The 13,782-nt window shown below is 48.6% G+C and overlaps 1 protein-coding gene across 2 annotated transcripts in view; it reads left to right on the top strand.

Annotated features, from left to right (window-relative positions):
* Positions 1-13,782, top strand: part of EDAR (ectodysplasin A receptor) — a 65,526-nt gene that overhangs the window by 36,013 nt on the left and 15,731 nt on the right. For both annotated transcript variants that reach the window (XM_033124212.1, XM_033124211.1), the window contains exon 5: positions 5,901-5,986. In XM_033124212.1, the coding sequence (XP_032980103.1) occupies positions 5,901-5,986 (86 nt within the window). The remainder of the gene's footprint in view (positions 1-5,900; positions 5,987-13,782) is intronic.

The following is a 13,782-nucleotide window of genomic DNA, read 5'->3' as shown; positions in this document are numbered from 1 at the left end:
CACATTGGGCATTAGTCTATGAGAAAAAGGAAGTACAAAAAAGTCAGAAAGTCCCACCAACTTAGGAATAGATTGAAAGTAAATAACTCTTTAAAATGAGGAGATATTTTTTAACTCGCAGAAATTAACCTTAGTTCAAACTTTTTACTGAGAAGCATTTTCATGGCTTCCACCACCCTCTCTCTTCTTGTGACGGCCCACCCCTACCTTCAGTCTCCCTGGTTTTCTGTCTTCAGTTCAGCCCTACCTCCTGAGCTACAGACCTACATATCCAAATATCTGCTGGACGATTCCATGTCAATGTTCTTGACACAAAGTATGATTATTCAAAAATATTTTTCAAATGAATAAAGAAAACAGGGGAAGCTTATTGCAGAACCTTTTCTTTCAATATGCAAACAAGTACGTAGCTATACCCAGGGAAGGTATTAAACTATTCTCTTAGAAAATACGATAAAAATAAAAGTTCTCTAGCTGAGCAATCTTTTTTAAATAATTTTTTAATTTTTCAGTTACAGTTGGCATACAGTATTATATTAGTTTCAGGTGTACGACATAGAGATTAGACATTTACATAACTTACGAAGTGATCACCCTGATAAATCTCGTACCCATCTGACACCATACATAGTTATGACGATAACTTGTCATGGTGGAGTTTATATGCTATTCTTCATTCTGAGCTAGACAGGAGTGGGGAGTTTCGCGTCTTCCATCTGATAGACTTCCATCAACGTGAAGCTGGGTGTTCATTTAGGGATCTGTGTCCTTCTAAAGAGTACTGGGTCCTTTGTCTTTCTAATAATATCTTTCTAATATGTCTTTCTAATAATATTCGTAAAGACTAATTTCCTAGTCTTTGATCTGTATTTTGACTTTTCCCTAGCTTTGTTTGTTTGTTCTGTTTTTCTTCAAGTGTTGATTATGGTGAGTAGCGCAAGACAAGACTCAGTTTAAATATAATCTTCTATGTTGAAATCGACTCCCACCAAGTCAATAGGTATATACTTGTAGCTTTTCTCCCAAAGATTCCCTTTTCTCAGGGTTCCTAAGCTTGTATAGATGCCACGGAGCCATGGGATTCTCCCTTTGTCCTCCACAAAGTTGGCATGTAGAATCAACCATTGCGTCCTTTGCCCCAGTCCTCCAACCATCCTAGAATGACTTATTTGAAGGGAGTGGACGTGGTGTGGGAGCCAGCCAGCAGGAGCTTCTCCAATGGGTAACATGATGCCCTGGGGGAGGTTATGAAATCTCACCTCTTCTCTCTTCCTCTTCTCATGTTTTGTTCCCTTGTCCTCCCACACAAGCCTTTCTCAACAGGAAAGCCACATGTACTGCTCATTGTTCAGTCAGTGTCTCAGCCATACACTGATACATAGCAGAGATGGCAAATAATAAAGAGAGAGCGCTTGCCAAACCACAAGGGGGGAGCAGGCCCAGGCAACCTGTGGCATTAGAAAGACAAATAGGAGGCAGTCTGCATCCGCAGCCTGGGGACCACAGGGACTCAGGAATGAAAACAGCCTTTCATGGAGCTGATAGCATCAACCTGCCAAAACTCCTTATAATCCTCCTTTGTGACATAGCATGAGAGCTTCATTTTGTTCTCAAAAGCTAGGACATGTAACAGGAAGCAGTAGGCCTTTTGGGGTCCTACCCTGAGAAAGTATTGTGCTCATTAGGGCCCGTATGAAGCAGTTGGGGGACTGGAGATAAAGTAGGGGTTTTCTATTTCAGTGCCCTTGGGGTTGGGAGTGATTTATTTGAAAAGTCATATCACAGCACAGAGCCAAACTGGAAACTGACTGTACGTTTTCACATCCGTGGAGCAATGAGAGATCATCCTGGGACACGTGTTGAGGTGATGTGTCTCCTGGCCAATATCCTTCACTCCGTCAGTGAGTGCTCCGGGCCGCACCTCATCCTGAGTGCTGAAGACAAAGTGTGAAAGAAGCTGATCTCATGAAGCAGGGAGGGAATTTTTCAAGATTTCCCAGCTGGAAAGACCCTGTTAAGAGTACAGATGCTGGCTTCCCCACTAATTCTACAGATGGTCATCCTTATCTTTTGAAGCCTTCTCGAGGCAGGGAGCTCACGACCATTCCATTGTCAAACTTCTTTCTGGGACGAAGAAAATTGTCTTCATTACCACAGAACAGTGACCAAGCTGGCACCTGCCCATAGGACAGGGTTATAGACTGCTTTGGTCCCACGGCTTACCCTTTCTGGCTAGGAATTCTCTGCAGGTACAAAGAAGAATGAAACAGGCTACTCAATGTGCATATCCACTGCCTCTTTTAGATCGTCTGGAATAAAATCGGCTGAATTTCACAGACTCCTGTGAGACGCATGCATGGGTCTGAACCATGGCTGGGCCAGAGCCAGCAATGCTGAGGGGCCAGGGGCCATTTTGCACCCAACCCTCTTCCCTCTCTACAGAGTTACCTCACAGGAGGAGGCCATCTGGAGAGTGGCTCCCACACCATTGATGGGTAGGTGACTTCCAGATTCAACCTGAGCTTCGTACCTGTTTATCCATCTACGTATTAGATATGTTGGCCTGGATGGCACAACCACCTCAAATTCCACATATACCTCCTCCATCTTCCCTTCACCTCCCCACCAAAATTCCTCTTCCTCCTATATTCCACATCTTAGCAAATGGCATCACTATTCACACAGATGGCCAAGGAAGACACCCGAGCGTCCTCTTCAAAACCTCCTTCCCCACATTCCACACGCACTCAGTCCACAGTTCGTCACTGCTATCTTCCAACAAGACCTCACATTTTTTTTTTAATATGAACTTCAAACAGCAGTGTGTATTTTTATTTTATTTTTTTTAGATTTTATTGGGGAAGGGGAACAGGACTTTATTGGGGAACAGTGTGTACTTCAGGGACTTTTCCAAGTCAAGTTGTTGTCCTTTCAGTCTTAGTTGTGGAGGGCGCAGCTCAGCTCCAGGTCCAGTTGCCATTTCTAATTGCAGGGGACACAGCCCACCATCTCTTGCAGGAGTCGAACTGGCAACCTTGTGGTTGAGAGGATGCGCTCCAACCAACTGAGCCATCTGGGAGCTCAGTGGCAGCTCAGCTCAAGGTGCCGTGTTCAATCTTAGTTGCAGTGGGCAGAGCCCATCATCCCTTGTGGGACTGGAGAAGTTGACCAGCAACCTTGTGGTTGAGAGCCCACTGGCCCATGTGGGAATCGAACCGGAAGCCTTCGGAGTTAGGAGCACGGAGCTCCAACTGCCTGAGCCACCAGGCCGGCCCCAAGTCCTCAAATTTTTCTTCCCCTCCAACTTCCAGTGCTTCCACCTAGCCCGGGTCCTCACAACTTCCCACCTCATCCCTGGGCTCCCAACTATTCCCTACTCTGCACGTTTTCCTCACTGCTGCCATTAGGATCATTCTAAGGTATAGCTTGGTTGTGTCCTTCACCAGCTTATACTGGGTGTTAACTAAGATGGGCTTAGTTGTGGTTCTGCTTTTAGGAAAGGGAGGAAAGATGCACAAAACACCCTCAGGGCTCTGTCAGTCTCAGCACTTTGAACTTCTATGGAGAAAAATTTAGTCTCGTTCATTTATTTTCCAATCAACACTTTCCTAGAACCTTCCCTCCTCAGTACCCAGTACAAGGTACTAGGAATATAGGTGTGAAGAAGTCTGGCCCTGAGGGACTCTCAGGCCAGGAAGAGAGACAGTCACAACCTGGAGGAGGAGGCACTGGCGGTGGAGGTGAGAACAGGAGCAACTCACAGCGTTGTCAACAGAAGGTCGCCACCACAAATCTAATGCCCACAGAAGTCCCCAGTCTGGGGTGTGGTGAAAGGAGAAACTTTAGTCAGGAAAAGAGTTTGCAAACCAGGGAGATGCAGTCTCTAGTAGAAACTGAAGGTGTACTCCACTAAGACAAAGGGGAGGTCACTTTTTATAGAGAAAGTCCCCACACTAGCCTCTGATTGGTCCATTTTTATGCAAATGAGGAATCCAAATTTACACAGTCTGGTCCAAATAATACTGTACTGATTGGTAGGCTTCCTGCGTTCTGGTTGGTTGTTATTGAGCCACTCTGATTGGTTAGTATAGTTGCAAAAGAGCATATAGCTTCATAGTTTTGATTGGATGGGGCAGGTCTCAGCCCATTGGTCCAAATATGAAACCAAGAATTCCTTTATAAGGGTTGATTCAGCTGCCAGGAGCAAAGTGCAGGGGGCTGAAGCTTCAGTCTGTACTTTTTCCCTGAAATGCAATGTGCGTGAAAGACCTCTGTTAGCAATGGCTGCTACACTCAGGTTATGAATTTGTGCTCAGTTAACCACAAGCAGTCCTTCTTGGCAGATGTATTTCTTCTTGGGGTTCACAGTGGCCTGGAGCCTGTCACCTTTGTGGGGCCACATACAGATACACACGCCCTCCTGGAAGCAGATGCACTGTGGGCCCCAGTATCACTCCCTTCCGGCTTCCCAAGCACAGATGGCTTCTGTGTGGTGGTAGGATGTGTGTTTGAAAGAGGCTTTTTCCAGAAGGCTTAACTGTGAAACTGGCTCTTATGGCTTCTCTGAGGGGTGTTTTGAGATTGGTTAATTAATGTTTATAAGACACACAGAGATCTGAAGGTAAAAGGCTCTGAGGAAGGGCTGGTAATTATGATCAGAATCTTGCTGGCAATGGTCCAGCTCGTGGCAGCTCGAGTCCGAAGACCCTCCCAGCACGTCTGCACTATGCTGCCATCAGTGGGGGTTGGATGTACATGGCTAATAGAAAACATTAAAAAACAACCAAAAAAAAAAAATCCAATAGCGCTGAGGGGTTTTTCATCTTTTGAAATTGCAATAAGGGAGAACGCTGGCATCCACTCACTTTATTTAATTGATTTCTCACACTGCGATAAATGGCTCCATGATGACGGTTGAATGTGTGTTTATAGAAAATGGGCACACACCAAGAGAAGTGCCAACATCTGCAGGCAGAGAGGAATGTGAGCTGTGAGCCCCGGAGGGGAGGACCAGGAGGTGCAGATTTGGGGGGCAGAGGTCCTGGAAGTGGTATGGCCTGCAGAGAACTCTGACTCGTAGAGGCAGAGCTCTGGGGGAAGGGCGTTCCAAGAGCCAGCGTGGTGATGGGGCTGGCATATTGACATCAGGAAGCTCAAAAGACATAACGGAACATTGTTGCGGGGGTAAGGAACTTCAGGCAGTCTTACTCTGAGTGATTTGTCCTTTTCTTTAAGTGTGTGTAAGCCCGGTATGAACTTACAGAGGTGCCTTCAGTCAAGTGCTTCCTGAGGAGGAAGCAAATAAATTTCAGTTATGAGCTGGTTGTACCTCAGGCTCTCTAAGGCGTGCACCTCTCTAGACATTGCTGTAGCCACGCTTTGCCGGCCAGCTCCACTCAATCTTGGTCAGCAGGTATTCACGGGGAGGTCCCAGGAATAGACACATCTGCCAGTAATCCCACCAGGCTACAGGCTGGTGGGGTCCTCCTCCTCCAAAGGTGCCTGGCACTCTGGCTGGCAAGACACCCAGAGAGCTAAACAGGGTGTTCACATGGTGGACATGCAGATATTTCGGGTGATGATTTTTATGAAGGTGGCAGTGATGGGATACACACACCAAACAAATTCATCAGTGAAAGATACCAAAAAGGGGAGGAGATTTTAAAAAGACCCAAACTGGCCCAATACAGGAAAAAGAATATTCCATTTTAAGATCAGCTGAAAACTCCCAAGGAAACTCAGTGATCAAAATGGCTCAGCAGCGTTCCTGGTTCCTACAGTGTCTGTCTCAGACCTGACTTGGACCCTGCTTTGGTTGTGGGCATGCCAAGTGGCCAGCACTTGCTTGTGGTAACACCCAGCTCACCTGTCTGCTTTGTCTTGTCTTGCCCTCCCTTTAGCTACTACATGTTGGAAAACAGACCCAGGAATATCTACGGCATGGTCTGCTACTCCTGCCTCCTGGCGCCTCCCAACACCAAGGAATGTGAGTGCACTCTGTCCTTCCATCAGAAGGATACTGGTTCACCATTCACGTCTTTCATTACCCGGGGTGGTAGGCAGAAGCTGGTCATGGCACCTAGACAAGTTAACTGCAGGGAAGACACACACGAAAATGCTCCCATGGCCTAACCAATCAGGCAGCAGGTCCGTGAAGGAGGTTTGCTGTAGCTGAACCATGAGTCAGAGACTCACATCAGTCACCTTGAAAAAGCAACCTTCAACAAGTCACATAACCTCTGTGAGCCTAAGTTTTCTCATCTGTAATTTGGGGATACTGAAATCTGAATTATCCATCTCATGGCGATTGTTGGAAAAAACAATGAGCTCACAGATGCCAAGGTATTTTCAAAGTACTACAAAGCTCGAAACAATTGTTAGTTCTCATACATATTTTTTTTTAAATAAAGGATGGCCTCCTCGATGAGGCTAAGGGAAATATAAGGAGTGATAAAAATTAATGAAAATAGATTCTACGAACCACTATAAACAATGAGTCTCACAAATTTAGAATCTTGCCTTGGGCTGCTCTCATTTGGATTGACTTTCACGGCCCGTTTATGAGGAAGGGCCAGGAACCTCTGCTCCCAAGAATGTACTGTGTGGTCTCTTGGGTCTGTGGTCTGGAGAAGCACTGGTTCTCAAGGCAGGATGGGTGGGCAGCGGGAGGAGACTGGAGGTCTGGTCCTTGGACCACAGCTCCGCTCCCACTCTAGGGCAGAAGAGGTGCCCACGCTGGAACCCTGCCTCTCCTGAGTCTCCATAAGGCCCTGCCCACTCCATTTTCTCACAATAGTTTATCTAGGAGACTAGAAGAAGAGCCTCCTCTTGAGGGCACTAGGACGAAGGCAAGGAGAGCGAAAAGAGGGAAGCATGACCTCCCTCTGACCCTTAGGTTCAGCTGGAGGAGGTGCTCTGGGTGGATGGGGCGGAGGCCATTCCCTCCCTTCCAAACTGCTTAAGTAGAGGAGCCTGGCAATTGTGGATTTGCAAGTCTTTAAAGCTGAGCAGTGCTACGGAGCCAAATGCTAATTAATTCACAAGTTAGAGGAGCCCCAAAGGCTCCAGGCTGCCTGCAGGACTGTGGTGAATTCAGCTGCCATTGCTGACAAGTCTTCCCTGCCAGGTAGTTCTGGGATGAAGTCCTCACCTGGGAAGCTGTCAGACACTCACCACCTGTTTAGAAAAGTCTCTTTGCCTATGGAACCTGGAAAACAAGCAACTCTTCCTCCTGGGGCCCTTTTGTTTGAAAGCTGAAGCATAAAGTGTGTCCTTGTCAATGCCTGGGGCTTGCAAAGCCCCCCACACACACACACAGTTGTGGAGACTTTGAAAATGAGTGCACTCTCTTCCCCAAGCCCCAGCCCTTAATTGCTTAACTGGAAGGCCCAGTAAAGCCTCCTAGGGGTTCGCAGAATCTAGTCCTGAAGGAGGCCAGCAAAGAACCAGGGAGCAAGAACCAGGGAGCAAGTCTCCAGCCCTCTCTTTGCCCATCTGGAAAATGGGGAAATGCACCCAGCTAGGCTTTGTGGGGTGACATGGTGAATGGAGCCGTGCCTGAATCAGAGTCTCAAGTGTGGACATGAAAGTTGCTCTCTCCACCTCTGGGGTCTGCACTTTCCCCTGCACTGGTTCTCCATCCAGAGAGCTTTTACCCAGGGCCCCTGCTGAGAAATCAGCAAATAGGGCTGGTAGGACTGGTTACGATCACAGGCTCCATGAAGACACCAAGGCCCAAACTCACAGGGTTGCCATCAGCAGCCCCATCCCAACAAAGCCAGGTACTAGGTGAGCCCTCCTCAGTCAGGACCCCAACTCACCAACTGGCTGCCCAGGCCCCACCGGGCTCTCCTTCCTGAGCCCACAGTCACTGAGAGCTCCTTTGCCTTCACCTGAGAAGCTTGCTTTGGTATGGTTTTGATGTGATTTACTTGGGCCTCTCCATGCGAAGCTAATGCTCTTGATACTGGAGTCAATGGATCGTGGATGACACAACCCACAGAGAGAACTTGGCATGGACACCAGGGAAAGCCTGTGACACAGGCACACACCAATGAGGGCTGGCAGGGCCAGGGGTGCCAGCTGTGCAGGAATGAGCCCAGGGCTGCACAGTCTGAACCAGCGCCTGGGGACTCGCTGCCCTCATGGGTGCAATGCCATTACTCTTTCATCCTTAAAGAAATAGGGCTGTGAATCACATAAGAGCCCCGACGGCTGTAGTCACCCAGGGCTGGGCCGCCCCTGAGTTGTCAGGTCCAGGGGACTGAGAATACAGGCTAACAGGTCCCCAGGGGCTGCTAGGACTTCACTGACAGCCCTGATATGAGTTATGGGCCCTGCTCTCGAACTTCACTGCCTGAGTTTAAATTCCTGAGTAACTTAGACGAGTCATCTAACCTCTCAGAGCCTCAGTTTCCTCACCTGCCAACCATCTGCTGTTGTGTGGCTGGAATGAGCTGCACCTGCAGAAGCGGCTGTAGTGTGGTTAGTGAGTCATGGCCCATCCACATACCCTCAGGATGGGCCGCTCAGTTATTGTTCAATGGAACGACGTCATTCTAGTCTCCAGGACCACGGAGCGGTATGAGGGAAGCCAGACGATGGCCGCCCGTTACCATTCGTCCTGCCTTTGGGTGGATGGTCATCTTCATGCAAACAGATAACGTGTAGAGCTTAGGGTGGACCCTGGTACTCAGGGACTGTGAAATGCCATGTAAGCCATAAAGCCTCCCTCAGTGTCTGTTTTCTCTCCTGTATAACTGAGAAAATAATATCCTCTCAGTGTACTAAAAAGGTTGTCACATACGTGTACAAAATACTTTGAAAATTGAAAGCACGAAGCAAGGGTAAATGACAATTCTTCCATAAACCACACGAGTGTAGCAGGATCGCCCCAGGTACGCAAGAGCTTTGAAACCGGGCCTCTTTCTCTCCTGCTTATGGTTAGCCCATCAGGAAAGCTTCAGGCCTTTCTTCTAGATGCTGAGGCTGCAGTGAACAAGCACAGCCAACCCCGCCTCCTGTACCATCATTGCTTGTGTCCTGGCAAATCAACATTAGATGGAAGTGAGAGAAAAAGCCTTTCAGTTATTTTTCAGTGACATCAAAGAGCCCGATCCACTTGGTGCAACCAAAGCTTTCTGCACGTGCCTGTGGGCTGCCTCAAAAAGAAATCCGTATTGTAATGGCAAAGAGACGGCATGGTGTAACAGAGGAAGAAAGGGCATGGCATCAGATTTGGGTTTCATTAGAGTTTCTATTTTTGGGAAAGTTACCTAATTTTGTACCTCAGTTTTCCCATCTGTAAAATGGGTATATCCATCTCATAAGATTGTTGGGAGGAGGAGATGATGTGTCAGTGTGTATGAAGAGCTCACTCCAGTGTGCAGGCAGCAGATGGTAAAGCTTCAGCCTAGCAGGCAAACACCACCCGGGCCTCCCAGAGCCTGCACAGCTCCACCTCACACAGCTGACATCCTGTCACCTCACATAGCTCACCTGGGACACGGTGAGCAAGAATCCTTTCCTCACAGAGTGCTGGAGGGACCCATGGTTGTTCACTCGTTATCTCGTTGTTGTTATCACTCATCAGTGACTATGAGTCCAGGATGGACTCGCCTTCTGGAGAATTCCACTGTCACCAGGAGTGCTGTGGCACATTTCCCTTTAGATGTCATTGTGTGATACCCAACAGCGATATAACTCCAGTGTGAAGCCTTGGCTTCCCCAAATGCCAATTTCCAGCTGTTTCCAATGTAGTGTTACTTAAACTTGAATGTGCACACCCATTACCGGGGTCCTGTCAAGAAACAGATGCTGATTCAGCAGGTGTGGGTTGGGTTCCAAGACTGCCTTTCTAGCAAGCTCCCGGGCTCTTTCTAGCAAGCTCACTGTAGCAGCCAGGTTCTAAAGGCTCTGCCCACTGTTCCAGAGTCTGCCATGAGGGGACACTGAGCCTCTGCAACAGCCTCAGGCAGCCTGGGTGACAGCTGTAAGAATCAACAAATCATTCCTAAAAACCCAAGCTGTTTGTCCTATGTAGAGAACGCCAGCCATCTCCAATACATGCAGGCACATTTGTAAATTGTGTGGATTAACAAACCTCAAAAGCCCCCGTAAATCCTATCATCCCATTGAATAGAGGTATAACTACATTAAGCCATATGCTTACAGTTCTCAGAATCCTCCCAGGGAAGGTAAGCGTCCTCCCCAGAAAGCTCCGGCCAGCCTGTGCTTACTCACCAGAGTCACGCTGCCTCAAACTCAGACTCCACTTTCTTTCATTTTAATGGAGTCCTTGGGTGGAAATTTCTGCCTATTTTCTGGGACTACGGTTTTCACAAACCTTCTCTACCCCCTATTATAAAATACCACATCTTTGCTTACCCAAAACTGGTGTCATTTGGGGTCTCTGGTCCCGCTCTCAGCGGGTGGACACAGAACACAGCGAGGCCAAAAAGGAACAGCCACGGAGCCATGGATGGGGGTTCATACCTCTATATTCTCGCTGGCGACTGGGTTGGAGACACAGGAAGCAGGAGCCACACGATTCACAATCTGTCGTCCGCTTCTCTGCCAACCAACAACCCCGCTTGCTAGCTGCAATTTGCCATCCGTTTCTCTACCAACCAACCAATCCCAGCGCAGCCGCAGCAGTTACATTAGTGGCCAATGGCTAACCGGCAACAGCTGATGGCCACCCAGCCACAGCGGATGGCCATCTGCTAACCGAGCCAGCACCTTTCCACGTGAGGCCAAGAGCCTGGAAACTGCTCTCTGGGACTCTGTCCCCACACTGGGCCCCCAATGGAAGCATTATGGATCAGTGCTTGACCATCCAACAGAAACAACATTGAGAAACATTTCCATCCAAGGAGGCCAAGTGAACTGGAATGACAGAGCACGTGTTGGAACAAAGGGAAAACTCCCAGATGCCAAATCTTTTTATTAGTGCTGAGTTAATTTTCATTAGACCAGAGCAGAGACTGGAACAGGATAACGTGCTATGCCAGGTCCTAGGGGCCATGGCATGCTGTCCTGGGGACACCTGCCCACAGAGACAGCCCTCTTGTCATGCAGCCTTCCTGCCCACTCTCCCTCTTACCCTTGGACGTGCTCAGGACACAACAGCCCAGGCTGTTCAGTTGACACCAGCTGGAGCTCACTTGGGGGACAAAGGCTGGTAAATCAGGGTAGAGGCGCAGCCCATCTTGACACCTGAAGAAGGGCAGGCGGGCACCCACCGGCTACAGTGACGTGTGCATCCCTGACTCACAATGCACGTTTTCTGGTGAAGTCAGTGTGTAACCAGCCCTGCCAATCGGGGGCAGAGGCATATCATAAGTCTGTGTGCTGCTAGACTGCTCTCATTGTCATCCCTCTCTAGACCACAGGCCTGAATGTATGCATATTTGTGTCCCCAACCCCCACCTCTGTCACCCTGCCTCAGCCAGGAGGCCCCAGCAGAAAGGGACAAGAAAGGGACAAGAGACAAAGGTGACAAATGTACACAAATAGAGCCCACAGGTAGTCTTTTCCTGACTAGTAGCTTAATCTCCCTGGAGCCCCTTACCAAACAGATAAGCTTCATTTTCAACGTCCTATCTGCTTTTAAAAAGGAAATCAGAAAAGAAAAAAGAAAAAAACGAAAGGAAATCAGTTAGGCTGGAAGCTATGCCTCATGTTGCTTTGTTCACTTCATTGGATGAAGTTAGACAGGCTGCTTCCTGGCACGATGCAAACAGGGCTAAAAATCTGAAGTCCATCTTCTCGTTCTGGGGCTTTCAAAGCGAATCTGCATGGTGTGTGAGCCATGAAAGGCAGAGCCTCCAGCTCTGTCGTTTGACAGTGAGCAGCTGTCAGAGACACGCGCCTCCCCCAGAGAGCACACCTCCACCAGCACCTCCCTGCTAGGCCTCTGGCTCTGAGGCCAGGTAAGAAGGCTAATTAAGTCAACCTCATTTAAATCTCTTCTAAATTGTGAGATTTATCATAAGTTTGGGGGGTAGAGGGAGCTATTTATCCTCCAAAAAGGCAAAGAAATGCCTCTAAGCTCTGGATACCAGCAGGGTGGTTCTCAGGGCACAGCAGGTTTGGGAAGGCCCAGGGGAGGAAGAAAGAAGAGTCACACCCTCCAGCTGTCATCAGCAATATTCCTTCTCCAACCACCCACCAAGTCCTACACCCCACTTCTCTGCTTCCTGCCCTCTCAATGACCGGCCATTACAGAAAGAAGGGGCGAGGCCCCGGGACACAGCTGGGAGCCTGGGGCATCAGTGAGTCCCCCTCTGTTCCAAGCAGGGCAGCCCATGCTGGCCTGTTGCCTCAGTGCCCCTGACACCTCTCAATACCCCTTCCTCTCTTGGTGGAAGAGCTAAGAATCCATCCCAATGACAGCAGTTGAGAAAAGAGAAAAGAAGTGGGAACCACGGAGCTTATCATGCCCTGCAGAAGGAAAGGACTGCCCCATCCATCATGTGGTGGTCTGGGTGGCACCCACCCCCATGTCTGAGGCAACGCCGCCAGTGAGAACAACCAGGCAAGGGCGCAGAGGCCACTATAAGTGAAGTCCCTGGTCTCCAGAAGTGGCAAATCCCCAGGGAAGAGACGCCCATCTTCTGAATGAAATCACAGCTCTGACTCACAGTCGGGTGTTTTAAACGACATGGAAAATTGCTCTCCGTATGGGCTGGAAGGACAGCAGGATGGCGCCAGTGACACACGCCTTCACCTTGCCAACAGGCATCCTTGGGCTCCCCAGAGCCAGCCCTGTCCAGGGTACTGAGGAGGGCGTTCCTGACAGTCACGTTTGCCCTCAGCCGGAGGGCCTGCATGTTTACCCCTCAGCTGAAGATCGTATTTCTTATGCACCCGACAGTTTAATTTCCTGTCCAACCCGAGCAACGGGCCGACTCTGAAACATATGGCACCTAATAGAAATGCGGAATTACACCAGGAGCCAATCCTCAGCCTGTCGCTCTTCCCTCCCAAACCACCACATGTTTATTTGTAGAGTTCTCTATTTGTTTTCAAAGGTGTGAGGATCAGAAGTTTCTGGCCCTGCAGAAACCTTCTCTATGTACTAGACACAGACGTGTGGATAATTCAGTAGGACTCTCTTTGCCCAGTTGGCTTGACCACTGTCTCCTGGGTTGCCCCAAGCTCTGTGCAGGTGGATTTAGAAATACCACACTGAGCAGGTGGCTGAGTTTCTCCTGAGCACTTCCTCTTAAAGAAAACATCCCTGTTTCTCACGGAAGCCTTGCTGACCAGGTCCTCGCATTGGAGCCAGTCTTCCTGGATGGGCTGCTGGGAGGACAGACGTGTTGATTTCAGGGAGGCCACTTACTTGTCCTTATTCAGGGCACACCCACTTCCTCAATTACTGCAGAACTGGTAGAGACAAAAGCAAGACAGGAGGAAACTTACTTGAAACATGATCATTTTTCTTAACTGCAAAACCAAGTCCGGCCTAAAGGAAGGTTGGCCATCATCTTTTCTGTGGTAGAACATTTGTGTCTGTTTTAACTGAACGATTTAGTGATTTGACTGATCACAAAATTAGCTTCCATTTCATCCCTGCTAAGGAACACTTTTCACAGAGAAGGGAAGTTTTATGAATCACAGTTTTAAGGGAAGACTAACCTCATGCTTGCTCTTAAAGTTTGGTCGTAACTGGTTTTGTTTTCATTTTTGTTTTTTTGTTTTTTAAAGATTTTATTGGACAAGGGGAACAGGACTTTATTGGGGAATAGTGTGCACTTCCAGGACTTTTTTCCAAGT

Source organism: Rhinolophus ferrumequinum, chromosome 13, assembly GCF_004115265.2.
Source record: "Rhinolophus ferrumequinum isolate MPI-CBG mRhiFer1 chromosome 13, mRhiFer1_v1.p, whole genome shotgun sequence".
In the NCBI taxonomy this organism is placed as follows: domain Eukaryota; kingdom Metazoa; phylum Chordata; class Mammalia; order Chiroptera; family Rhinolophidae; genus Rhinolophus; species Rhinolophus ferrumequinum.
The sequence above is the reverse complement of the archived record's forward strand: the minus strand, read 5'-3'. Positions and strand labels throughout refer to the sequence as shown.